The following is a 27,725-nucleotide window of genomic DNA, read 5'->3' on the forward strand; positions in this document are numbered from 1 at the left end:
TAATTAAGGTTGGCATTTAAAACCATAGAAATAATACAGTATTTTCTAAATCTTCAGTGCAGATCAAAAAAACAGAGAAACAAAAGTTTCATTCCCTCACAGAAAGCTAGAAGAAATTAATCTGGGCTCTGGGATTAATTGAAAGCACGAGCAAAATGAAATTAATGAACTTCTAGTCAGTGAACCTTCAATATTCGGGTCACTTGTCACATCATCTGTTATGTATGAATGTTTGTGGCCCCCCAGATTCATATGGTGAAGCCCTAACTCCCCCTGAAATGATGGACTGCAATTATTTTGAGAGCCCACACATGGCACTCATTATTTCTCCTTTCTTCACCAAAACCAAATATCATGAATTGAAGAAGATAATGATGTGGCGGCATCCTAATATTTCATTTTTATACGGAAGATGACTTTTTCTGTGAATAATTTCTCTTCTTTGCTGACAAGCATTGAGCCCAGAACTGGGGCAGGCATATAGGTGGGGTGATAGCATAGAACACAGGAAAACCTGACGTTTGCATACATTACGGTGACTCTTACAGAACAGTTTTGCACTTCTCAAAAGAAGGGTGATTTAATTTAATTAGTACTATCACTCGCTTAATAGTTTTTAATATTTCAATGAGGGAATACTCTTTCGATGACAGTGATCAAAAGATAGATATGGAGGGATGATAATTCACATCACTAAATTAAAAATCTAAAAGAGCATCCAACCAACGAGACCAGCAACTCAATGACCCTGATAACACCTCAAAAGTTCATAACCTAAAAAAAAACCCAGGTAGAAATCCAAAATTATAGAAAAAGACAGATGTTAAAAGATATCAATATATCATTTACTCATTTACCCACCATAATTGTTAGCTTTAAAATTACAAAACAAATTATTTATTGAAAAAAGTAAATATTACAAATATGCAAATATCTATAAATTGCAACAACAAAATATCTACCCCCCTTCATTCTAATCTTATTACCATGACCTTGTGTGAACAGTTTGGAGTATATCCTTCTAGACTTTTCTATGGATATGTTTACATATTTAAGTAGATGTAATATGTATAAACCATGGATTTTTTTCCCCCATGAATAGTATGTCATAGACACCTGTCCATCCACGCCAGCACCTCTAGCTCTCACTGTTTCTCAGGGTTACATAGTAGCCATTGCATGCACACACCATAATTAATATAGGTATTCTACTAGTGCACAGGTAGTTATGTTATTGTTAGGTTCTCACACTTACAACTACAAAATGAATATCCTTGTTTACATCTCTGTGTACTTGTATATTTCTATGGGGCACGTTGTATAGGACTTCCTTCCATGGAAAGTTGCAGCCTTGGAAGGTCCAGGGGAATTCTGAAGGGGGACCTTAATCCATATTGGACTCACCTTTAGGTGCACATGTTGTCCTCCTCAGACTGATATTTTCTACTAGCGTTGCTAATCTACTCATTTTACCCTTTGTGGCAGTGCCCTTCCCACAGCTTAGCGCAAGAAGGCTTTGAAAAGTCACTACAAACCCAGACATTGAATTAAAAAGTATTTTCAGACAAAAGAGAAACGAGGGCAGAGGAGGAAGAATAAAGAGAAGAAGGACAAGATATACAGACAGCACAATACAACACGAGGCAGACCCCTGCCCTCTTATTAGCAGAGTTTTATCAGCATCCCAGAGAGGCAGGCTTTCGGGAAAGGCCTGGACGTGTGCCCAAAGCTCACAGCAGCTTTATGTTTGCCAGTCCTGGGAAGAAACTTTCTGTTCTTGATAGGCTAAGAAGCAGATAAAATGTGAAACTTTTGAAATTTCAAAAGGGAAAGCAACATCACAAAATCATGACAGAGACAACAGGATTACTGGCCAGTGGCTTTTCCATCTTACCTTTCCTGGCTCCACTCCTAAGATCTAAGGTACATCCTAACCAGAACTGGTTAGTTGGAAGGTGTAAAGAACCTTAATAACGAAGGGAAGCCCTCGTTAAAAGTCACAAACTTACAGGAAAGGTGTGACTGTTAAACTAGAGAAGCTACTTGGCTCTATGCACAGAACAAGAAATGAGGTTCGAGAGGAGAACCTGGTTCCCATCCTCACTGTTCCACCTGTGAACGACGGGAGTGGGACTGATCACTTAGCTCCAGCGACCCTTATCTGGAGAAGAGACATAATAATGCCTGCCTTCATCTACCTGACACTGATCAGTTGAATTTCAAATGACATAATGTCAATAAGGATATTGAGATATCTGGAGAGAAACGTAACTGTTAGCAGTCTTAAGACTACTTGACGTAAGTCACAAAAGGAAGGGATTAAAAAAGGTATGGCTCAGTGAAAATCAATCAGCACTCATGGAAAGAACTCAAGGAAACTGCCACGTAAAATAGAGTGACACAGAATACAAACCATGCTCCTGCAACACTTGTGGCTCCAGGCCTGCTGGAGGAAGGCAAACACTGGGAACAAATACCACCCCCCCCACACACACCACACACTCACACACACACCACACACTCACACACACCACACAGACACACCACACACTCACACACACACCACACAGACACACCACACACTCACACACACAACACACACACAACACACACGCACACACACACATTCACGCACACACACACCACACACACACACCACACACACACCACTCACCCACACACCACACTCACACACCACACACTCACGCACACACACTCACACACACATGCCACACACACACTCACCACACATACACTCACACACACCACACACACACACCACACAGACACACCACTCACACACACCACACAGACACACCACACACTCACACACACACCACACACACACCAGACACTCACACACACAACACACACACAACACACACACACAACACACACGCACACACACACACATTCACGCACACACACACCACACACACACACCACACACACACCCCTCACCCACACACCACACTCACACACCACACACTCACGCACACACACTCACACACACACGCCACACACACACTCACCACACATACACTCACACACACCACACACACACACCACACACACACACACACCACACACACGCACAAACTCACACACACACTCACCACACATACGCACAAACTCACACACACACTCACCACACATACACTCACACACACCACACACTCACACACACACCACACACACACCACACACACACACCACACACACACTCACACACACCGCACTCACCACACATACACTCACACACACCGCACACACCACACACACACACACCACACACACACCACACACACACACCACCCACTCACACACATGCCACACACACCCCACACACACTCATGCACACACACACTCCACACACACACACACACACACACACCCCTGAGTCAGCCCCCCTCAGGACAGACCAATTCAGGAACATCAAAGTGTAATACAGGGACTTCCCTGGTGGCACAGTGGTTAAGAACTCGCCTGCCAATGCAGGGGACATGGGTTTGAGCCCTGGTCTGGGAAGATCCCACATGCTGCGGAGCAACTAAGCCCGTGCACCACAACTACTGAGCCTGCGCTCTAGAGCCCGTGAGCCACAACTACTGAGCCCGTGTGCCACGACTAGTGAAGCCCACGCGCCTAGAGCCCATGCTCTGCAACAAGAGAAGCCACCACAATGAGAAGCCTGTGCACTACAACAAAGAGTAGCTCCCACTCGCCACAACTAGAGAAAGCCCACACACAGCAACAAAGGTCTAACACAGCCAAAAATAAGTAATAAATTAATAAATAAATTTTTAAAAAAACAAAAACTTGTGAAGACTGAAGAAGTAATTTCTGAAGCCAAATGGAAAGATTAAGACTGTGACATAATCTAAACTCAGTAAGGAGAAAAGCCAGCACTCCTCACTCCCAAGGGAACGTGTGTGTCTGATTAAGAATGACTGGATGGGGGGTGGGGGGAGCAGGGGCGAGGCCCAAATCTGATGGCAGAGCAGGCAACCAGGATTGCTTTTTCTACCTCAGGCATCCTTGGCAAGGTGCAAATTCTTGTAGTATGTGAAGGAAGGAAGTCGTGTCCAGACCCAGATGCGGTTTCTAAGACTTCTTTTACTTGTAATAGAACAGACCCCTGGGGAAAATGAATTCACTAATGCAACTAATATTTACTGAGTACCCTTTATTTTCCATATTCACAAAAACTATTCACGTGACGAATGTCACAGTAGGGGAGTCTAGGGTATTTACCTTCAGAGAGAGTAAACCTGGTCAGGGCTCCATGGAGCGTTTCCCTGAGGAAATGACGTTAAAGCTGAGATCTTAAGGATAAGGGAGAAGTAGCAGGGTGAGGACTCTGGGGTAACAGCATAAGCAAAGGTCCTGAGGTGAGAGAAAGCAAAACACTTTTAGGAGACATAAGGAAGACCTGTTTAAAGAATAGGAAAAGAGGGGAGAAATGGAGCATGATGGGATTTGCTATGCTCATTTGATTTCTTAGCCAAACAGAAATCACACTTAAGAATACCTGGTTGGAAGACACCAGACAGATGTCTTAGCTGAGAGGTATAAGGAGATAGTACAAAACTTCTAATCACTCTCAGGGACCTTCAGGCATGCAATGCAGAGTAAGAGAGCTGACTGAGGTGAGCATTAGGCTATTATGCTCAAACCACAGATTTTTAATACGTACAGGGATTTTAAGATAAATGCATTAAATCATGTTAAAATCCCATAGGTAGTAAAATACTCTAGAATTGGTAAAAGGTTTAATAAAAAAAAAAAACACCTTCTAGGTATGAAGTCATCGCTCCCATGATATATAACTTCCAAGCCAAGAAATAGGATTATTATGACAAAAAGAATAACTCTGTCCATTTAGAGCTTTCTCTCCCCAGAAATCTATTTGAGGTAATAATTTACCGTTACTTAATCATCAGCAGAAGATTAGACATGGAAACATTTTTTAAAAGCAGCAAAACATTTTTCTATTTTAGGATACTCTCCAAGAATTGGATATTCCCCTAATATAGATAATGAACAGGTAAAAAGATCTATGTAGAGGGCGGCCTTTGAAGCAATGTAGCACAGGACACTGCCAGGCCCTCTGGGTGGGAGCCAATGCACTTTGCCCTTCAGGGAAAGAAAGCAAAGTAACCTTGACACTGACTCTGAGCTAGACCCTCCACCTTGTTCTCCTAGTCACAGAATGATTTTCTTCTGTTTCCAGGAAGGCTGGCAGTTACAGTCTGCCTCTAAGACCCCTGGCTAGATGGTTTTCCTGATGAGAAAGAACAAAGGGAGGTGCAGAGATTTTTATTTTTCCTTTTTTTGCCTGTAAAAGCATGTAAAGGATGGAAACATTATCTAGACTCGTCAAGGTAATCTTGCAATGCTTTCTTGCACATTTTCCATTGTACATTTTGGTACTGGTGGTGAGTACAGGTTAGAACGCTGGGAGAGAAAGTAAAAGAAGAATTAAGAGATACCCAGGGAAATAAATGTAAACAAAGCCAGAGTAGGGACTAAGCACCAGAAGGCAATATAGGGCAGAAAAGCCAGTGAGGAGCCATGGGCAGTTAAAGAAGAGAAAAAGCTCCCAGGCAAGAAGGAGGAAGAAAAAGATTGGGATAGAAAGGACACACAGTATAAAGAGTAAATATGGGTGGGAAAGGGTCAAGAGTAGGAGGAGATGAGCTCAAAACCAGTAACTCAAAATCAAATGTTTACACACCTGTCTTTCATTCCCAAAGTACATGTGCACACCCTGGCAACTGAGCGTAAATTTACAGAAATTGAAGAGAATTGTTGTGCAGAGACTTAATCCTATATTACCAAACCTTACTCAGTATGTCAGTGACTGCACTCCATTAGAAAAGGAACAAAACTAAGAGGTCTCCTAAATGCCTATTTTTCATGAGCAGTAGAGCCAATGTGGTTACACACATTCTCCGGAGTCAGACTGACTCTCTGGTTAGCCAGACAAACCCAACCTTTTTATGCCTCTGCTTCCTCATCTGTAAAATGGATATAATAATAGATCCCTCCTCACAGAGTTCTTGTGAGGCCTAAAAGAGATAATATATCTGAAGTATTTAGAATAGTCCCTAAGACATAGTGAGTGCTCAAAAACATTAGCTATTTTCATTATTTTAAAAAAGAAGGGGGCTTCCCTGGTGGCGCAGTGGTTGAGAATCTGCCTGCCAATGCAGGGGACACGGGTTCGAGCCCTGGTCTGGGAAGATCCCACATGCCGCGGAGCAACTGGGCCCGTGAGCCACAATTACTGAGCCTGTGCGTCTAGAGCCTGTGCCCCGCAACAAGAGAGGCCGCGATACTGAGAGGCCCGCGCACCGCGATGAAGAGTGGCCCCCGCTTGCCACAACTAGAGAAAGCCCTCGCACAGAAACGAAGACCCAACACAGATATAAATAAATAAATAAATAAATAAATTAAAAAAAAAAATAAAAATAAAAAATAAAAGGAGCTTTTTAAAAAAAAAAAAATCAATTACTTTAAAAAAATAAAATAAAATAAAATAAAAAAGAAGAATTACGATCTATAAGATTAAGGACTAAAGGCAAAAGGAACTACACATAAACACTGGACTCTGGTTAAGAAAGTTGTTTCCCTCGGGGGTACGAGTTAACGATTCTGATACTGCTATACATATATACTGAAACTTAACAATTAAGTAAATGGAAGGCAGAGGGTAGAAGCTGGTTTTCTCACTGTTGGAGAGGATATTCACAAATAAGCAAGGGGATGAGGCTAGAATGGTCCATGTGGTAAGGATTAGAGTTGAAGGCATCAGTAAGAATTCATATTTAATATAATATATAGATGGTTATACATAGAAATATTTATAGGTATATGCATTTACACATATATTTCCTAGCCATGTCAGCTGAGAGGGCCAGAAGAAATGACACCCCAGTAGCGATGAGCACACCTAGCACCCAGATCTTGGTTTCTAATATCATTCTCCAATAAAAAGAACCAGGTCGGGCTTCCCTGGTGGCGCAGTGGTTGAGAATCTGCCTGCCAATGCAGGGGACACGGGTTCGAGCCCTGGTCCGGGAGGATCCCACATGCCTCGGAGTGGCTGGGCCCGTGAGCCACAACTACTGAGCCTGCGCGTCTGGAGCCTGTGCTCCGCAACACGAGAGGCCGCGATAGTGAGAGGCCCGCGCAACGCGATGAAGAGTGGCCCCCGCTTGCCGCAACTAGAGAAAGCCCTCGCACAGAAACGAAGACCCAACACAGACAAAAATAAATATAAAAAAAAAAAAAAACTTTAAGTTCTCCTGAAAATCTGAAAAAAAAAAAAAAAAGAACCAGGTCTCCTTGAAGAAATGGCTGATTCTAAGACTGGGATGGGAAATATACAAGATGAGTCTAGAACATCTTGTAGTGCCATAAAGTAAGAAAGGGCTCAAATACAATAATAGGGATGTGTGAAAGTGACACAGGAGTCAATCAGAAGAGTTCCCAATGGCCAAAGCTGGAATAATCTGAGCAATAAAATACATAAAGTAGCACTGCATTATATCCCACAGTATAAATAAATTTCCATGAGTCCATACTGATATAAATAAAAGACTGAATAAATTAATAAATGGGCGAGACAAATCTCCCATGCAGAAGTTTTCCAAATAAATTAGGTAGATACTTTACCCTAAAAGAAGGGAAGCAAAACAAAGGGGTTGTGCCTAGTGACTTCCTTCCAAACAATATAGTATGGAAAGGAAGGGGGAAAAAAGACATATGCCGTGAAGAAACCTGAAAAATAACAACTTCATCCAGGTGATCAAGACCAACATCAACAGTCGTAAATCATGTTGAAAGTATGTGATGAGAATGGTATTTTATCTCTGTGATATTTCTCTCAAACCTCATAAATTCAGTCTAATTATGAGGAAAAATATCAGTCTAATTACAAGAAAAATTCTAATAAAGGGGTGTCCTAAAATATATCTGATCAGTACTCCTCAACACTGTCAAGGTCATCAAAAACAAGAAAAGTCAAAACCTATCACAGCCAATAGGAACCTAGAGAGATATCCCAACTAAATGTAATGTGGTAACCTGGATGGGATCCTGGAACAGAACAGGGCCATTATGTAAAAAAAAAGAACTCTTACTAAACTATGAACTTTAGTTAACAATGCATTGATTCATTAATTATAACAAATGTGTATACTCGTGTTAGAAGTTAATAATAGGGGAAACTGTGAGGAAGGTATATGGGAACTCTCTATTATTGGCTCAATTTTTATATAAATGTAAAACTGTTGTTTAAAATGTCCTAAGGGGGAAAAAAAGATGAACAAGAGAGTCCAACCTAAGTACTTAAGAGAAATAGTCTCATTTGTATCACAGGGAAAGAAGTAGAGACCACACAGTGTTGAGGTTAAGCCTGGGTTAAATCCCACTCTCTCATTTATTCACTGTATGACCTTGGACATGTTCCTTAACCTCTCTATGTCTCAGACTCCTCATCTGTAAAACAGGAAAAATAACACATAGAGTTATTATGAGGGTATTAAACGGATACTCAGTACTTAACACAGGGACTATTCCTATGCAGCAGCCAATGAACTCTAGCCATTATTATTAGAAAGAGACACCGCCGCTCACCAAAGTTATTTTTCAGGGACCTCAGTAACTCATTATTCTCCAATTCCTCACAGTCCGAGAAGGGAGTTTTTACGCTATAAATAGGCCTCTAATGAAAAAATTGCTGAGGCGTTCTACAGTTTTCACCATTAGAATGGAGTTTCCGTTGGGGATGACAGATGCTACAAGGCACCAAGAACAGGAAGCAGGCGCTCAGATTGATGGGCCTGACCAATCTGGTCTTCCTTCTTCTTTCCTCACATCCTCCAACCCATCTCCTTCCCCAGGAAACAAGCCTTACTTCCACATTTCTAACAGCTGTTTGGGGACCTTGCTCGGGGTGTTCATTTCATTAAAAAGCCAGGCAAAACAACACAGGCTAAAGGAAATAATCCCAAACTGTACAATCTCAGAATGCTAACAAGCTAGAACACTAGTCACACCGGTGATACTATACCCTAGGTCCTCATGTACTTCTCTCTGCAGCCCTTTTTACTGTAATAAAGACAAATATGGTGGCAGGGGTGAGGGGGCAGGGGGAATTTATGAGCACCAGAGATCCCAACGCTGTTTTTGAAATAACAGGCCTGAGAGCAAAACGGTGAGAAATCCAGGTCCTGGAGTCAATTGGACCGGAGATCCAATATCAGACCTGTCATTAACCAGCTGCTTGATCTTAGTCAAAGTGTGTAACTTTTCCGGACCCTCAGTTTACACACCTATAAAATCAGGACAGTATCTCACAGCATGTCTGTGATGGTAAAAGAAGGTACAAAATGCGTAGCAGAAAGCCTTGCACTAAGGTAAGTACACCCCAAACTGTAGCCAGTGGTGGTGGTCGGAGAGGTGACAGTGGTATCATCATTTCCATCATCTCTGACACTGCAGGGTGATCAAGTGACAGAGTCTGGTTGTGATGTCTCTTTACCTTTCTCTAACAGGTAGAGGACCTTGGGAGATTCTCAGGCGGCCATTTATTCTTCTCTCTGAGTCCATGATTATCGATGTTGTTTCATTCCTCCATTATTAGAAAAGTAATTTCTGCTTAGGAGCCTGCATTCTTCCCTTAAATGCATCATTTTGATTCAAGATTTCAACGACTTTTTTAAAACTATACTTTCTGTTTTTCTTTGCCCAGTATGGATGTTTTAAAGACAATACCAGGCTCTTTTACGTGGTTTATTGCATCTCCATGTCTACTTTTGTTTTACTTTTTAAAAATACTCCTTTCACATTATAGCCTTTAATTCTTCTAAATTTGGAGTTTTAAATCTTATCTTTGCTCTGTTCTTTACTCCTCTTTCTTTGCCCCATTTTTGTTACCATCACTCAGATTGATTTCAATTGCCTTCTTAGGTTATTTGAATTTGATGGAATGAATATTGATTGCGAACTCACTGGGAAGATTTGTTAATACCTTCCACTGTAAAGTTTCCCAGATATTAAAGAATTACAGCCAACTTCCTTTAACTCATCTCCCTTTTCTTTAAAATGTTTCCAATATCTTGGATACTAATATTTATAGGACTCTTTACCACTGACTAAAACCTGGTGTCACTATTTACAACTTCTGGGAAAAGATTACAAGAATGACTTTTATATCATCTGAATGTTTGGAGATGAAAACAGAATGATTTCAGTGGTTTAAACCACGCTATGGTAAAGAGTTTGAGAAAACAAAACATGGCATTCCAGAAGGGAAGTGATGAGAGTCAATTAAAGAAAAGAAAACAGAAACTATTTCAACATTACAACAGTAATTTTTAAAAGGAATAAAAAAGCGTAATTCCTGAACAGTTTTAAACATCTTTAAAGTTCTGTGTGTGTATATATATATATATATATATGTATTTTATATATATATATATATATATATATATATATATGATATTCTAATCTCAAATACATTTCAGAGAGTGAAGATTCACGGTGTCAAGGCTCTGTATGGTTAATATCCCTTCTTCATGTTCTCTTCACTTCTGAATTCAATGACTGTAATAAATCTGCACTAAAGAAAGTTTCCTTTTCCCATCTGGTTCAGATTTTATTCTTCTAAATAGATAGCATTTTCTCATGTAAAAGTGTCGGCAGGAAGGAGGAAAGGGGCGCAGGTAGAATGAATGCTGGCAGAGATGTTTTCTTCTGTCGTAGGAAGTGAGTTCCCTGATGTCCCAACAGTGACAAGTTTAGGGATTGTAGAAACAAACATGGTATGACTTATTATTTACATCAGTCTAGTGCTAACATCAGAAATCACTGTGTGGCAAAGATCCCAACATCTAAAATCCTTGGAAGTTGAATTCCCTGCAACTGAAGGAATTCTTACTCTAGCCAGATAACTTTAAAGGTCCTGATATCGCACAAAGCCTGAACCGGGCATACTCGGGACTGGAATTACAAGTGAGAGTCACAGCACAATCAGGTACTTTTTGAAATTCATGAAGAACACTAGCCAGTTGTGGTCCAAGATACCAGAAACCAATCTTTCATCTTGACTGTTTCATCTGTTATTTCCACATTTTTGCCTTCTTTTAAGTTCTTTTATCCTTTGAAAGGTTGATTAGATCCATATTCAGAAATACAGGAAAGACTGTTACCTTGGGACTTGGGAGCCTGTATCAAATGTAAGCCTTGTTCTATACTTTATAACAAAAACTGAAAACCAAACAATAGTTGAGCATTTTCCTTTTCATAGTTAAACCCAGTAGTGATTCCCCACCTCCACCCCCCATATCCCTGGGCTGCAAAACTGAAGGCATCTGTCCTAAAACAGGATGTTTACTTCTTAGAATGTCACTGAATTCCTGCCGTCTGTTTCCCACCTGAAATCACAAGAACACAGATTTGCAGCAAAGGAAAACAATGGGCATTTTGCTGCTCCTTGCCTGACCCCACAATACAATGCTTTAGCCCATCTCTTTATTTATGATCCTAGCCAGCAGTTCTGATGTCACGGTTAATAATAAGCAAATCAAAGAAGCTGTGTATTTTTTCTTTCCTATTTTATCAAAACTGGTTACCCAGTCTTTCCAACAGAGACAAGCAGTGAAGGGCACCTCTCAAACAATCAGTATAATATTTGGACCATATCTCTGCTTCTGATATTCATTTTCATTTTTAAGAAGATGAAAAGAAAGCTAAATAAATTTTATCCTAGGCATCCTTAAACTTGAAAGGATCTCAGAGCACTCATTTTTCAGGAAAAGAGACTGAAACCGAGAGAGGTGAAGTGACAGTGATGGAGGAGGAACTTGAGTCCGAGTTCTCCAGCCTCGTTTCCCAGGACCTGTCACCTTCCATGAGGCTGGCTCCAAGGCCACCTCAGCATTGGATTCGCCTAATTATAAGAAGGGGCATAAATCAATAAATTTCCAAATAAGTATGGCATTATTTTTACATATATTTAGAGGTTCATAAATAAAGACAGTTTTCACTTGAGCACTGCAGCAGCCTAATTGCCTTCCAGCAGGGTTTCTTACCTAGGCACTACTGATATTTAGGGTCAGGTAATTCTTTGTTGCAGCGGGGAAAGGGGCCGGTCTTGCACATGGCAGAATGTTTTGCAGCAATCCTGGCCTCTGCCCACTAGATGCCAGAGCATCTCCCCACCAAGTTGAAACCACCAAAAATTCTCCAGATCTTGCCAAATGTCCTCTGGGGGCAAAACTCCCCCACTGAGAACTGGCATATAGCCATATCTCCTACAAATCTATCAGCCATCAGGAAGCCTTCAGACACTGCTACAAGTCAGCTGCTGCAGCTCTGAGATGATCGAGGAACTTTCCGTGTGTTACATGTGGAATGGACAAGATACTTCCCTGATTTCTTCCAAAAACAGACAAAGCAGTGACCCTATCAAGTCACAGAAATGATCAGAAGGGTAACTTGTGAAAAAGAGAACAAAAAGAGAATGCTGAAGTGAGATGAAAAATAATAAAAGGAGAAGTGGGGGGGGGGGGAGGAAACACCCAAAAAAGACAGAAGAAAGGGAAATGGAAAGAAGAAAGAGGTCAGCAGAGAGAAGGGATTTTAGCATTCCAGTCTCTGTAGGACAGAGTGACCCATTATATGATAAAGTGGCATATTTTCATCAGGCATAATTTTTTAAAAAGGCAACTCAGTCTGAGGAAAAGGGTCAAGAACTTTCTACCAATTCACTGTGAGGCTTTAGGAAAGGACCATTGTCCTCAGATGATGGACCCCTCAGGGGAGTTCTATGTGAAGCTCTTTGTTAAGGCCTCATATGCTTAAAACTGTAAAGCCCTTTAAAACAGCTTATCCTGCAGTCTCACCCACGTTACTGTTCCTGGTGTACAATTAATTTGAATGAAGTTTTATAACAGGCCTTCAAAAGAATGAGCATGACTCTTCACGTCCAGAGTACAAATCAATTTGCTTTAACTGCTACTTCCCGGAAAACTATTTCATCTCAAAACACCCCCTGGGAAACAGAAAAGCTCTGGATATTTTTCATCTTGTTACTCTCCTCAGAGTGTTTGGGTGGCTAGTTGAATGGTAGCTCTAGATGTGACACAATTCCAAACTATGTAGATAACACGCTTATTTCTGAATCTGGCCACAGATCGAGGTTACATTTGACAAGCTGGCCACTCAATTCGTAGAGTATCTCTTCTTTAACATATGTTTTAAAATTCATTATAAAAAGGTTCTTTTTTAAAAAAATTTATTATTTCCGTACATGTTCATGGATAAACAAAACTAACAACAACAAAATCCCTCTAATCCTACGACTCTCAAACTTTAAAATGCATAGGAGGGGCTTCCCTGCTGGCGCAGTGGTTGAGAATCCGCCTGCCAATGCAGGGGACACGGGTTCGAGCCCTGGTCCGGGAAGATCCCACATGCCACGGAGCAACTAAGCCCGTGCACCACAACTACTGAGCCTGCGCTCTAGAGCCCGTGAGCCACAACTACTGAGCCCATGTGCTGCAACTACGGAAGCCCACGCGCCTACAGCCCGTGCTCCACAACGAGAGAAGCCACTGCAATGAGAAGCCTGCACACTGCAACGAAGAGTAGCCCCCGCTCTCCGCAACTAGAGAAAGCCCGCGCACAGCAACGAACACCCAACACAGCCAAAAATAAATTAAAAAAATAAATAAATTTATTTTAAAAAAATGCATAGGAATCACTGGAGGATCTTGTTAAAATGCAGATTCTAATCTAGGTCTGGGGCAGGGCCTGAGACTCTGCATTCCTAACAAGTTCCCAGGCGATACTGATGCGGCATTTATGGGCTAGGCAGAGGCATCTGGATTGGGCACAACAATGAGATAATAAAGAACCACAAGAAAAAAAAAGAAGGTTGTAAGTCTAATCCATTCCCTCAAATTACCTATCTGATTATACAGCTTCCCTCCTGCAAAAACTTTTTAGGGCTGACTGCCCACTGCTTACCAGGGAAAGTCCAAATCCTCTTGAATTTGTGAGAAATTCAAACCTTTCATGATAACTTCAGCTCCACTAACTGCCCTCACCCAACATGTACACAGTGAAGCAGCCGCCCCGATTCTGTGTTGTTCCCCCAAATATCATATACTCTGCACTTCCCTGATTTGATCCCACTGTCCCCTCTTCCTAAACGGCTCTACCATCCAAATCTTCACGCTCCTTCAAAGCCTGCTTCAGATGTCACCTCTTCCAAGAAGCCTCCCTAAAGCTCTCTAGGAATAAGGTATCTCTTCCACTCACCACACCTTGCACTTGGCATTCAAATATTCCACACTGGTGTGTTTAGTTTTCTGGAAGGTTATGGCCCATCCAATAAAATTATGAAACTACCTGACACCTAACTCAGGAGTTAAAAAGATACCCAGTTTTCTCATCTTTATATCCCTGGCTCCTGGAGAAAGGAGTCCATTAGCCAATCGCCTGAACAGTTAAAAATTCCATAGGATTACCTCCCTGAACTTTTGATCCCAAGATGAAACCATGAGTGGTTTCAAGCACCCTAGTATATAACCTATCTACTCAAGAACCTCACTCCTTCAGCAGCCTGTACCCCTACATCGTGGATTTCTTCTTCACTGACTGCTGGATCAAATTCATCAGCATAAACTACCTCCCATTTAAAAAAAAAAAAACACAATGAAAAGACCATCCCTTGCCCTCATCCTCCGCCCCATTTCTCTGTTCCCCTTTACAACATAACTCTTCCAAAGAGTCATTAAACTTGTCATCCCCACTTCCTCCCCTTCTAACCTCTCTTAACCCACATCTCCATCCACCAAAACTGCACTCGCCACGGGTGCCAAAGACGGAAGTGTGGCAAAATTAGGAGTCACTCCCCAGACCCCTCTCGCTTGATGTCTGGATAGCGTCAGACACAGCTGGTCACGCCCCCTCCAAAACCCCTTCTCCGCTTGTCTTCTGGAACACAACTTCTTTCTTCTCCTTCCCCCTGCCTGCTCTGTTCCAGTCTCCTCTGCTGGACCGTCCGCTTTCCTAACTCTCAGTACTGGAGGGAACCAAGGCTCAGCCTTTGGACCTTTCCCTTCTAGATCTACCCTTCGTCCACAGGAGGTCACATCCATTCCCATAGCTTTAAACACCATGTATAAACTAAGGATGCCCAAATGTATACTTCCAGTCTAGACTTCTCCCTGGAATCTACACTCACCCAATTTCCTCAAAGTTAACACGTCTAAGATGAAATTACTGACACATGCTCCCCACCAAACTTTCTTATCGCGCAAAGCCGGGGCTCCATTCTATCACTCGCTCACACACGACCCTTGGAGACATCCTTGCCTCTTCTTTGTCTCATATGCCGCACCCACTGCATCAGTACATCCTGTCAGCAACACCTTCAAGACTTCTGCAGAAGCTGTCACGACTACGAGCTACTAATTCTTGTTCCCACTCCTATAATGACAAAGACGACAACTGCTATTACTACTCATGTCCATGCTGTCATCACCCCTTGCCTGGACCCACGTAGGGGCCCTAACCGGGCTCCTTGCTGCCACTCTTGCCCCTGTCCCCAATGTCAGGGTCTATTTTCCACACAGAGCCAGAGGAGGCCTTTTAAATAGAAACCAGGCCATGGCACTATTCTCCTAAAGCCCTGTTAAGTGTTTCTTATCTTTCTCAGAATAAAATGCAACATCCTTCCCAAAGCCTTCACGCGATGAGGGGCCCTTACAGATCTCATGCCCCAGTACTTGCCACTTCATTCACTTGGCTGCAGCCTCATTCACCCCTCTACTGTTTCTCAAACACTGTTCCTGCCGCAGAGCTTTTTCCATATTCTCCCTGCCTGGACATTCACAAGGCCTCATCTGCACCACATTCAGGTTTCTGCTCCAATGTCTCCAGATCAGATCAGAAAGCCCATTTCTGACACCCTATGTGAATCAAAGTCTCCATCAGGATCTAGCCCCCCTGCCCTACTTCATTCTTTTTTGCCTGGATTCTTTGTCTCTCTCTCTCTACTATAATATAAACTTCATAAGAGCTGGGACTTACTTATTTTGTTCATAGCTGTATCCCTTAGCACAGGGCCTGGTCAAGAGTAGGTGATCAATACATGTTTACTGAATGAATAAATGAATAGCATTAGATGGTCAAAAAATACTTCTATGACTTTATACATATTGGCAACATTCCAAAGGAATTTAAAAACTCTACTAAATTACGTTCTTTTAAGATAATAAGTCTTGACTGAGAGCTTGTAATGCAGAGAAGAGGCAGACTCACTTCCTGATCACCGTCTTAGACTCTGATGAACTTTGGCCTCCAACTTCTTCACAGTTTGGGCTTGTCAGGTTTCCATACCTTTATAGATAAAAACAAACAAACAAACAGACAAACAGAAAATGCTGTCAGTAGTGTTGGAGAGCAACTCTTTTCCATTTCAAGCACAAGACAACAGTTATACTTTTCAGGAGTATTTAAGGAAAGTAACATCTGTGAAATAACATCAAAAGTGATATTATATTATTGATATTTATTTAATGGGTAAACATATATATGTGTGTGTGTATATATGTGTGCGTGTGTACGTATAAATATACAGTCTACAAGGAAAGTGATTTAACAATGAATCGCACTACTTAAAACTTTCTCATAATATTTAACATTTCTTTGGATTCTTTTCGATGAAATTAACTCTTTTCCTCTTAGCAGCAGAAATCAGGCGTTATGTGATGCACAGGTGGGAGATTCCTCATGAACTCTGGAGCATCGACCCCTCTGTGTAGCTACTGAAGGAAGATGTGGCTTTGCTTGCACAACCTTCACGCCTGTGCCACACATGGGCACAAGATGACGACTCCATGCTCTGCTTATGAGTCTGGTCTCCTTGAGGATAGGTCCTACTGGAGGAGGGTGATGGAAATAATTCCAAACCCTCAAGTAAAGGCTGAGATAGAGACAAGGGCTGAAGAACAGAACCCTCGTTTCTCAGCAACCAAGAGAGCAGCAGTGTGTACACCAAGGCCAGGCTGATCTAGGTTTCCCCAGCCACTGGGGAAGGGGGACACAGGGGAACAATGGTTTAGAAAGCAATAGGTGCCTATTTGTCTCATTACAAACTCAAAACTTATTAAAACATTGATCAGTCCCTGATTACACTGTTAGATGTCCTTCCAACTCCATAGGTAAGCAAGTCTATTTCATACAAATATATCATGTTTTGTTTGGTTCAGAATGTTCATTTAGTAAATTCACTTTAGATTCCTAAGGAGGAGCCTTTATATGAACGTATAATGCCTAGACTATTTGTGCAGTTTCTCTTGCCATCAGTGGAGAATTCAGAGATTCCTTGGAGTTTCACAAGCTGGTAATCTGTCCCAAAGTTTTGATAATAGAAATTCTATAACTGGTGGGGTTTACATTTTTAAAGAGAACACTTCTGTCTTCTACTAATAGGATTAAGGGCCCCAGTACCCTTATGGTCCCTTGTTCCTAGGATTTACAAGTCCTTTTAAAAATAAAAGCCCACCATCTGGTTTGACAGAATGCCAGTCCATCTGGTCTCCCCGTCGCCCCATCCCGGCAGGTTCTAGTTTACGCCCGGAGGCATCAGCCCCCACCCCCATCCACCTGCTCCTTCTCAAGCTCATCAGCCTTATGGACTTCTTGGCCTCCCAGAGATATTTTCCACTGGCCTCCGCCCTCCCTGTTCCCCTTCATTCTGTCCTGCACCTGCTATTTAGAGGCTTCCAGGGCTACCCTTTGCTTTCCCTGAGACAAGAACTCAGTCAGATTCAGACTTATGCAGCCCAATGTGAGCAAGGCAGGGCTGGGAAATGAGATTCCTAGTAAATAAATAGAGTGGGATTTCTTGGCTCTCTCTTTGGCCACCGTCATAGCGGACCCTGTCCTCATGTTCCCTCACAACAGACTCTGGTTTATTTAAGTAGGAAAGATGGGGTAAGTACAGTGAGGAGGGAGGCCACCGTGCCTGCCACCCATCTGACTTGAGTGACCCGTAAACTCCCGCCTGCCAGCCCTCAGTGACTACATGTGGGACTAAATCTTCGTTTTGGTCCCATTCTGTGTTCCTTCATTAATTCTCTTTCTGGTTATCCTGGAAATACGGCATCTTTTATCTTCCAACTGGAACCTCTGAGAGGTCGAAATAAAAGCGAAAAAACTTTACAAGGGAAAGATACACATTTTATTGCTCCTGATATTTTCCTTTCCAGAGATGTTCATACTAAAAATCCCCTGACCTTCCTCTTCCTCGTCTTTGCTTTTGCTTCTCATACTCTGCTGCTCTTTGTCTGCATTTTTCAGGCTCAGAGCTGAGACACCGGCTGGGATGACGTGAACGCCCATCACAGTTCTGCTCCCAGAACGTGATGCCACAGGTGCAGTCAGACGGTGTCACAGAGGACTAAGTAACTTACACTGGTGAGTGAGCAAAGTTCTCTCTCCTTAATGAACCCAGTACCGTCTGCCCAGAAGACCACATGGATACTTCTCCCGGCCAGCAGAGTACTATGAGTAGAGGCTCATCGTCAGGACCAGCATGATTGGTTGGTAATAACTTGGAGACCGATGAGAAGCATCAGTAACAAGGCACGTGTGTGTTGGCGCACACGGTCCAGGCACGCAGGCTCAAAGGCTGCGGCATCCCTAACTCTTTCTTCTCTGCCCGATCCACCAGGAAAATCTTATGGCTCCGCCTTTATGACATATCCTGAATCCCGGCACTTCTCGTCACTCTGCCCTGGCTCACACTGCCACCATCTCTGGCTGGATCAATGCCACAGGCGCTTAACGCCTCTCCTGGCATGTCTGCCTCAAGCCACGGCGATGCTGTTCATGCCGCTGCTCAGCTCAGAACCCTCCCCCGGCTCCCACTCTTCTCCACTCTGAGGAAAGGCCAAGAGCTTACCCATCTCCTGAGGCCCTACGTGCCCTGCCCCTGATATCTCTGACCACGTCTCCTACACTCACTCACTCCCCCTCAGCCTCACTGGCTTCCTTGCTGCTTCCCCGCACCACACACACACACACACACACACACACACACACACACACACACACGCACGCACACACACACACGCACGCACGCGCCAAGCATCTTCCTGCCTCAGAATCTCTGCACCCACTGCCACCGCCTCCCACGCCCACACCGCTGGTGCACTCCCTGGGCTCCTGCAGGTCTTTGCTCCGATGCCACTTTATCAGTGAGGCCTTCCCTGACCATCCTATGGAAACCAACACTAACACCAATGCTTTATTCTCCTCCACAGCCTTTAACACATTCTAGTGTACTGTGCAATTCATACAGCTATTGTCCATTGGAACATAAACCCCATGAGAGCAGGACTTCTGTCTCTTTTGCTCATTACTCTTTAGAGCTTAAAGCAAGGCCTGGCACCCAACAGGCATGTTGATGGCTATTTGTTGGGAGCAAATGAGTGGTCTAGTGGGGTTCCCTAAGCAGACATGGAAATGAACTTCCCAACGACTAGATTCCTATTTGTCTCTATAAAGGCATTATCTGGCTTTTTGCTTATACAAGTGTCTTAACCTGTCTGTGCCTTCATTTCTAATGGTCTAGGAGCATAAAAAAAGCTTTAGTATAGCTGTGATCGTTACAAAAATCTAAAATGAAAATGCGAAAGGAATTTTTAAGATCTTAAAGCTGAGACCTTGAAGGTGTAAGCAGTATAAAAATACAAAAAAAAAATGTATATACAGTTTTACAAAGGAGACCTTTAGAAGCAAGATAAAATTAAAAAGCCTATAACCCTCTGGAATTTAATGGACTGGGGAGGGGACGATTATTTGCCCCTGCACTTTTCTTATCATTAAGGAGAATTAAAGCCTTACAGAAAAGAAACTAGACCAGCACTGGAATCAAGAACTCTAACGTTCAAGCTAGGTCGTTTGAGAGTTAAGAGTTAGTTTTATGAGATTAAGAGTGTTTCTTTGATGTTTCCTGGACCTTCTCATAGCTTCCCATCAAAAACCAAAGTCAAGTTCAATTCATTTACTCCAGGGGAGTAAATAAAGGGTGTGTATGTGTGTGTGTGTGTTTAATTAATGAGTAGCTACAGACAAACCTGTCAACAACGTCACCTCCAATTTCTGCAAAACCTCCCTAGGATTTAAGATCAAAGCTCGAACCTCTTAAGAAGGCTTACCAAACTGCCCGTCTTTAAATGGCAATTCACAAAACTTAAAATACAAATTGTCAGAATGACTTCTGACATGGTTTTCTCTGTATCACAAGGCAAAAGAAAGATTCACAAATGTCTCCTAAAGTACAGCCTTGCGCAATTTTTACTGCAGCCTAAAATTTACTAGAAAAAGAAAAAAAAAAACCTCAATATAATGTTTAACTGGTTGCTAATATTTAAACAGGAAACAGTTATTTCCAGGGGGGATGGATGTATTGTTTGGAGCCTATCCGGGCAGATAAAACGTTTAATATGTGTTTGAAGGGAGGACCAGGGATACTTGTGGTTCAAAGAAATCTTAAGATAAAGTTATCCCCAGGGACAGTACTTCTGGTGGTGGGCGGGGGGGTGGGGGGGTGCCTTTCTAACCTTTACTCTCTAACAGAAAAGTCTCAGCAACATCAGACCAGGATGGGGATAATCCTGAAGAACCTTTCAGGGTCCACTTGATTATGGCAAGTGATCCCATGATAACAGCAGTTAATAATTATTGAGAGCTCACTATATACCAGACACTGTGCTAAGCACTTTATATGGATTGTTTCATTTAATTCTCACAATAATCCTATACGATGGTATTATTATTCTTCCTATTTAATGCAAGAGAAAATGAGGCCCAGACAGCTTAAGTAATTTGCCCTCAAAGACACAGCTAGTAAGTAAAGGAGGGATTTGAACCTTGACAGTCAGACTCTAGAGCCCAGTCTGAGTCAACACCCGATCACACAAACCATAGTTATTTTGTTTATTTATTTTATGTCTCCTTCCACCAAATGATAAGTTCTTTGAGGTTAGAAACCTTGGGCTTTTCACTTACTCAGTCATTCATTCTTTCACTCCTTTAGTCCTCATTCAATGAGTATTTATTAAAGCCTATTTTCAGGTGCTATTCTGGGCACTGAGGATACAGCAGTGAACTAACCAAAGCCCCTGTTTTCATGGAGCACCATGTAGTGGGGGGAGAGAAGCAATAAACTAGTAATTAGTTAATATATACTAGTCAGATGGTGAAAAGTGCAATGGAGAAAAATAAAGTAGCCGAGGGCACTCAGACGTGATTGGAGGGCCTGAGGTAGCTGCTTCACATGAGTGTCCAGGAAAGGCCTGACGTGAATGTGACAATGAACTAAAATCCTCCAGAAGGCGAGGGAATGGACCACACAGATCTCTAGGAGGAGAGCCTTCCAAGTGGAGGGGAGAGCCGGGGCAAAGGCCTTGGGGCAGTGGCAGGACGGCGTGCTTGAGAAATGTCAAGAAGACCGGTGAGGAAGGAGCAGAACAGATGAAGCGGAGACAGAGAAGGAGGTGAGCATGGAGGTGGTGGGGGCAGATCACGAGGGCCTGGCCGCCCATGGTCAGGGCTTTGCTTTCACCCTTTTACCTCGCTTACTGCTATATGCCCTGAGCCTGGAGTAGAGCCTGCGCTTAGCGGACACTCACTAAACCTTTGCCAAATGAATTCATTAATGCCTTCTACTATCACGAATAATTGAGGATGGGGAGGGGAGGGAAGGGAAGAAGCTACTTATTGGGGATGATGAAAGAACAGAGAGGAGGAAGTCAAGGCAAGAGAGACCTCACATGAAGCTGCTGACTCAAGGACCTCTGGGAGCCTTTGCTTTTCTAATCAACCCCAGCCTGTGAACATCTGAAGCATTTTTTCTTTAACTGACCCACAAGAACACAGGTCAGGTATGAGGAAAATGTTCAGAAGCTGACCTTGACTCAGAAGAATGACACAGTGAAATAGCCTGCAGATGTCGGGAACACCAAGTGAGGCCTTGATTAAGACTGCAGACCGTACACCACAGAGCAGCCAGGGGCTTGTTTTTAATCGCTCCGAATAATATCCTCCACGGCAGGCACCTCTCCACCCAAGTGTGACCTGACAACTGGGTCACAGCCACCAAGCCTACCTTGGAAAGGTCTTGCTACCATCATGGAGCCAGTTATTCAAGGAGAAGACAAAGGTCAGAGACAACAGGCAAAAACTCCTTGTTCTCTTGCAAGAAAGGAAGGGGTCAACGATGCCGAACAGAGAACCAGGCGGTGTGCTTTCACTCACGAGGTCTGGTTCTCTAGGCAAAGTTCTCCCATGATTAGAAAAAAGCCAGAAAACCCAGAAGGAGCCTCAGTCCTGCCCTCCAGGCCTTTGCTGTGAAGGGCCCTCCACCTTCCTTGCCCTTCAATTCGTCACATTATCTCCATATTATTGACGATGGTAGCAGGAATATTAATGTTCCCTTAACTATCTCCCTGATAGTTAAGGGAACATTAACAGCCAAAGTACCTAGTATTTCTGTTCCACTTGACGGTTTCAAAACACTATAAAATTTCCCTTGACAATACTATCTTCACCTCCAGCCCCAACCTACAACTGTCTGAAAGGGAGACCAAGAAAAGGACAAAGGCTTTACAGTCACTATTCAGCCAGGGAAAGAAAATGAAAAGGTGCCTCTTGCTATAACTTGTTTCTCATTCACATTTAAAGTTTTTTCTCAAGTTTGATGGCCTTCATGCCCTTGCTGTCAGGTTTCTTTTATTTTCCACTCCAGGTCCTTGTCACCCATCTCTCTTCTCTGGCCGTTTACTGCCCCCAAGAGCTTGGTGGCTCATTGATGTCTCCTTCTTCCACCCGTAATTGGTAACAATTCTAAACCATCAGCTGCGAATCTGTCTTGTTAGCATGCTACAGCCGCTGCAGATACAACAAAGGTCAGAAGGTCGACGGAAGAAACAGGTTACAACTGGGGGCAGGGAGCAGGCAGCACCCTGACAACCACAGAATCTGTCTACAAGTTGGGATTTTCCTTAGGTTTAAGATGAATTAATACATTATTAACAAGTCAGTGCGAGCCTGTGGCTCAGTTTTCCCCAACCACAAAAAGGTGCTCTTGCAGAGCTCTTCAAGAATCTTCTTGGACTTCACTGGTGGTGCAGTGGTTAAGAATCCACCTGCTAATGCAGGGGACACGGGTTCGATCCCTGGTCCGGGAAGATCCCACATGCCGCGGAGCAACTAAGCCTGTGCACCACAACTACTGAGCCTGCACTCTAGAGCCCACGAGCCACAACTGCTGAGCCCACGTGCCACAACTACTGAAGCCCACGCACCTAGAGCCCGTGCTCCACAACAGGAGCTACCGCGTTACGCCCGCGCACCACAACAAAGCATAGCCCCCACTCAACGCAATTAGAGAAAGCCTGCGTGCAGCAACAAAGACCCAACGCAGCCAAAAAATTAAAAAAAAAAAAAAAGAATCTTATGAAAAATGCTAGGTAAAATCAAATACAATGACAATGAATTTAGTATCATGGTATCCCATCAGTTTGGAGACTACTTTTCTCTCCTGTGCTCACAAAACTCAATATAATATCCATTTATCTAAATTGGTACTTGCTGGCAACTTCAGTAGAGACCAAAGGCAAAAGAATTATGTTTCCCAGGACTAGGAGCCTGAAGTCATTCTCCAGGGCTAAGTTCACTCCAAAAAAGGTTAAAAAAAAGAAACGTCAAATAAGAGAAAAGTGATTAAAAAAATAAATAAATAAAATTAACTCAAAAACAGCCAGTCCCCTTTTCCTTTTAAAGTTTCAGAGATATACCTCTTTTTTTAAAAAACCATTGCATTTACTTTAATGAAATTAATGAATTTACTTTTCAGAACCATACTCATAATATACTAGGAGCAGTGCCCTCCTCTGACTCCTAATGGCCACCTACAAGGTCCTGTCACTCATGCTAGGGAACCTTTGCCTGGAGAGTCACAACCTAGGGTCCCTGGATGAACTTAGGGAAGTTTGGGAATCCCTAAACCGTAAGCCACATTTGGTGATGTGTTTTTTTTTTTTGCTAGAGAGGGTCCATAGTTTTTAGCAGATTCTTAAAGGGGTTTGTGATCAACCCCTCACACCAACTGCTAGAAAATGGTCAAAACCACAGCTTTAGGTTATCAAAGGTGAATTGAAAACTTTCCGATAATCACTCAGAATGTATGTACCTTGCCTTTCAGGTTTTTTGTCAGTTTTGCTTTGTAGTTTCCAAACATAAGCACATTTTTTAAAAACCTGCTGGGCAATTTGGTATTCTTTTCTAAAAAAGAAAGATAACTGCATGCGCTGCCTCCCTTTGCCAAGTGAAATTTTTTTTTCAAAAAAGAGCTACTTGAGAGAAACATTTTTCTCTCATTTCCAGAAAAGAAAGCTAGCCTCGTGAAGCTCTGAGGCTCAGTCCTTTATTATTATTAAAACCTTTTAGTGTTTATTCTAACAGAACCATCACTACCATCCAGATTCTGCTGTCCAGCCACATGTTCCCATGGAGAATCCCCACTGCGATGCTGGGTGAGTCGGGTCCTTCTGACAAAAATAAAGATTTACCAAAGACAAGCAACCCAGCAGGGAAGAGAACTTACTTCCATTTTCCCTCGTGTGATTACAGTTGGATGTAATTCTATAACAGTACCAAATTAAACTTTTCTGGCTAACCCAAAGCAAAGCCACAGGTACAGGGAAGAAAGAGGAACAATGCTTGTAGGTAGTGGCTAAGCCCTATCCTTTGTTTCAGGCCATGCTTCCAGAGCTGAGTGTGTGGGCCACGCTGAACAGGGCATGAGGGCCTGAACAGAACAAGGTGAAGGTGAGTGAACACTTGACCTTCAACTTCTCTAAGCCCACAAGCACTAGATTTTTAGAGTCAATCTCTCTGACAAGAATTCCTTGTTTCCTATCAAATTATGAACAACTTCCCTTGTTCCCTAAAAAGACCAAAAGTTTTGTTGATGTTATATTCGTTTTCTATCGCTGCTGCATCAAATTACCACAAACAAATTACACAAAATTACTATTTTATAGTTGTGTAGGTCAGAAGTCCAACACAAGTCTCATTGGACTAAATCAGCCGCTCCCCATCGCTTGCATTACTGCCTGAGCTCCGCCTCTTGTAAGATCAGTGGCGGCATTAGACTCTCATAGGAGCGTGAACCCTACTGTGAACTGTGCACACAAGGGATCTAGGTTGCACGTTCCTTATGAGAATCTAATGCCTGATGATCTGAGGTGGACCTTCGGGTGTCACTGTCTCCCATCACCTCCAGATGGGACCATCTAGTTGCAGGAAAACAAGCTCAGGGCTCCCATTGATGCTGCATTATGGTGAGTTGTATAATTATTTCATTATATATTACAATGTAATTGTAATAGAAATAAAGTGTACAAGAAATGTAATGTGTTTGAATCATCCTGAAACCATCCCCTGCCCCGCCCCCACCCCGGTCCCTGGAAAAATTGTCTTCCACGAAACTGGTCCCTGGTGCCAAAAAGGTTAGGGACCGCTGCTATAGGAGATAAACCATTTAATTGCCTTTTCTAGCTTCTAGAGGCTGCCTGCATTCCTTGGCTCAGGGTCCCCTTCCTCTATCTTCAAAGCCAGCAACATAGTATTTCTCTGATCATGTTTCCATCCTCACATCTTTTTCTCTGACTCTCTCTTTTGCCTCCACCTTTCTCTTTTAAGGACCCTTGTGATTACACTGGTCCTAACTGAATAATCCAAGTTAACTTCCTTATTTAAAAGGTCAGCTGATTAGCAACCTTAATTCTGCTTGGCCATGTAACCCAATATATTCATAGGTTCCAGGGATTAAGACTGGACATCTTTGGGGTGGGGGACATTATTCTGCCTGCCACAGTTGGGAGTGTAAATTATTATAAATGTTGTATCTTCTATAGTTTAATGAAATAAACCCTCTTTCTCCCCCTGATAAAGCATGAGCCAGCAAGAGCATGGGACCCTTCACAAAGAATGTGCCCTACAAAAGTTTTCAACATTCTTTTCGATGTTAGAAGCATTTCGATACCCAAAGCTTCTCATAGCCCTTGTTATAATCCTCTTTTCTATCAGCAATACTTTTATCTTCCTAATAGCCACAGGAAATAAGATCTGAGCTCAATTTACCTTTAAGCAATCTGTCTTTTTTTTTAAACCTATAACATATATACAAACTGAGGGTTTTCTTGCCTATGTGGTCATCAACACTCAAACCTGGACAAAATCTATTCAAACTCATCTGCTATACCACAACCTTAAGAAATGGCCTTCATGTTTTTAATAAATTCTCACCCTCGTCAGGATATCCAGTATGTCTGTATTTAAAGCTAAAAAAGGAAACAAAGCAATGTTAGGATTTCCTGAAAGCTTTCCCACTCTATGAATGGGATGAGCATCCTGGGATCAACTGACCAATAAATCTCAACTTTTTCATGCACGGTGGGACAAAAGATTCAATGGATGAACCAACCACTCTGTTTGTTTCCACTTGATTTTGTTGAGAGTTATGGAGGGAAGTTACTAAAATAAATGAAGAGAATGGCATGGTATTGAAAAACTTTCCTACGTAAGTGATAGAAGTTAGACATAACTTAGAGTGCTAAGAAGACACAAAAGTGTAGAAAAATTGTAATATGAGTTTAATAGTAGCATTTAATATAAGTGTTACTGTTATAAGAGACAAGCACCTGGAGGTGACTTACGGTCGTCACTAGTATAAGATGCTGTGAGGCCCTCTAAGTAGGTTAGACTCCAATATCTGCTCCCTAAAGTGCTCTCTGCTCATAACCCCCTCTCTTAGGACCTGGAAGAACAAAGGGAAGATAGTAGAAACGCTGCTCCTACCAAAAGAGAAGGGAGTTAGTGAATCCAATGAGCACTGCATGCCAGCATGAATCTAGGAATATTTGGCAAGTGCCTAGTCTAATTACAGAACTAATTTTTTTTTAAAGCTTAATTATTTTTAAGTGAGGTTTCACAAAAAGTAATTTGGAACATTTTTGTGTGCAATTCAAAAATGTTTACCCAGCTTCTTATGCCAAGGAAGCAGTTAAGAGCTGAATGGATTTGTGTTACGAGCTTTTAAAAGGAGGTTCACTACAACCATCTCACAGTTCCCGGGGCGGGGCGGGGGGGGGGGTGGTTTCTTTAAAGTACACATTCAATCGAGAAACTGATAAGATAAGCCACAGACAGGGAGAAAATATTTGTAAAAGGCATAACTGATAAAGAACTGTTATCCAGAATGTACAAAAACTCTTAAAACTCAACAATAAGAAAATGAACAACTTGATTAAAAAATGGGCAAAAGAGGACTTCCAGTTTCCAGTCTAGCACGTAAGGAGCTTAGAAGTCACCACTTCATCCTAACAACACGTAAAAAGCTGAACAAACTGAAAAATCAACAACTCTTCTTAGATCCATCAGAGAAGTGAGGTCACAAGGCAAACCCGTGCCCACTAAAAGTGAAGAGACAGTCAGACAGATACAGAAAACCACAACATAGCAGAGCAGAAATCTCCATGGGAAACAAATTCTGAACTATAATTGATGAATTGCTGCAGACTTAGTGTGGACAAGTCTGAGGGATAAAAACTCCAGGGGGACCCAGTCGT

At 42.5% G+C, this 27,725-nt stretch overlaps 1 protein-coding gene across 6 annotated transcripts in view; it reads right to left on the bottom strand.

Annotated features, from left to right (window-relative positions):
* Positions 1-27,725, bottom strand: part of RGL1 (ral guanine nucleotide dissociation stimulator like 1) — a 295,305-nt gene that overhangs the window by 55,261 nt on the left and 212,319 nt on the right. For all 6 annotated transcript variants that reach the window (XM_082401614.1, XM_082401612.1, XM_082401611.1 and 3 more), the window contains one exon: positions 16,342-16,419. In XM_082401614.1, the coding sequence (XP_082257740.1) occupies positions 16,342-16,419 (78 nt within the window). The remainder of the gene's footprint in view (positions 1-16,341; positions 16,420-27,725) is intronic.

The sequence above is a fragment of the Balaenoptera borealis genome (genome assembly GCF_965194805.1).
Source record: "Balaenoptera borealis genome assembly, chromosome: 1".
Taxonomy (NCBI): domain Eukaryota; kingdom Metazoa; phylum Chordata; class Mammalia; order Artiodactyla; family Balaenopteridae; genus Balaenoptera; species Balaenoptera borealis.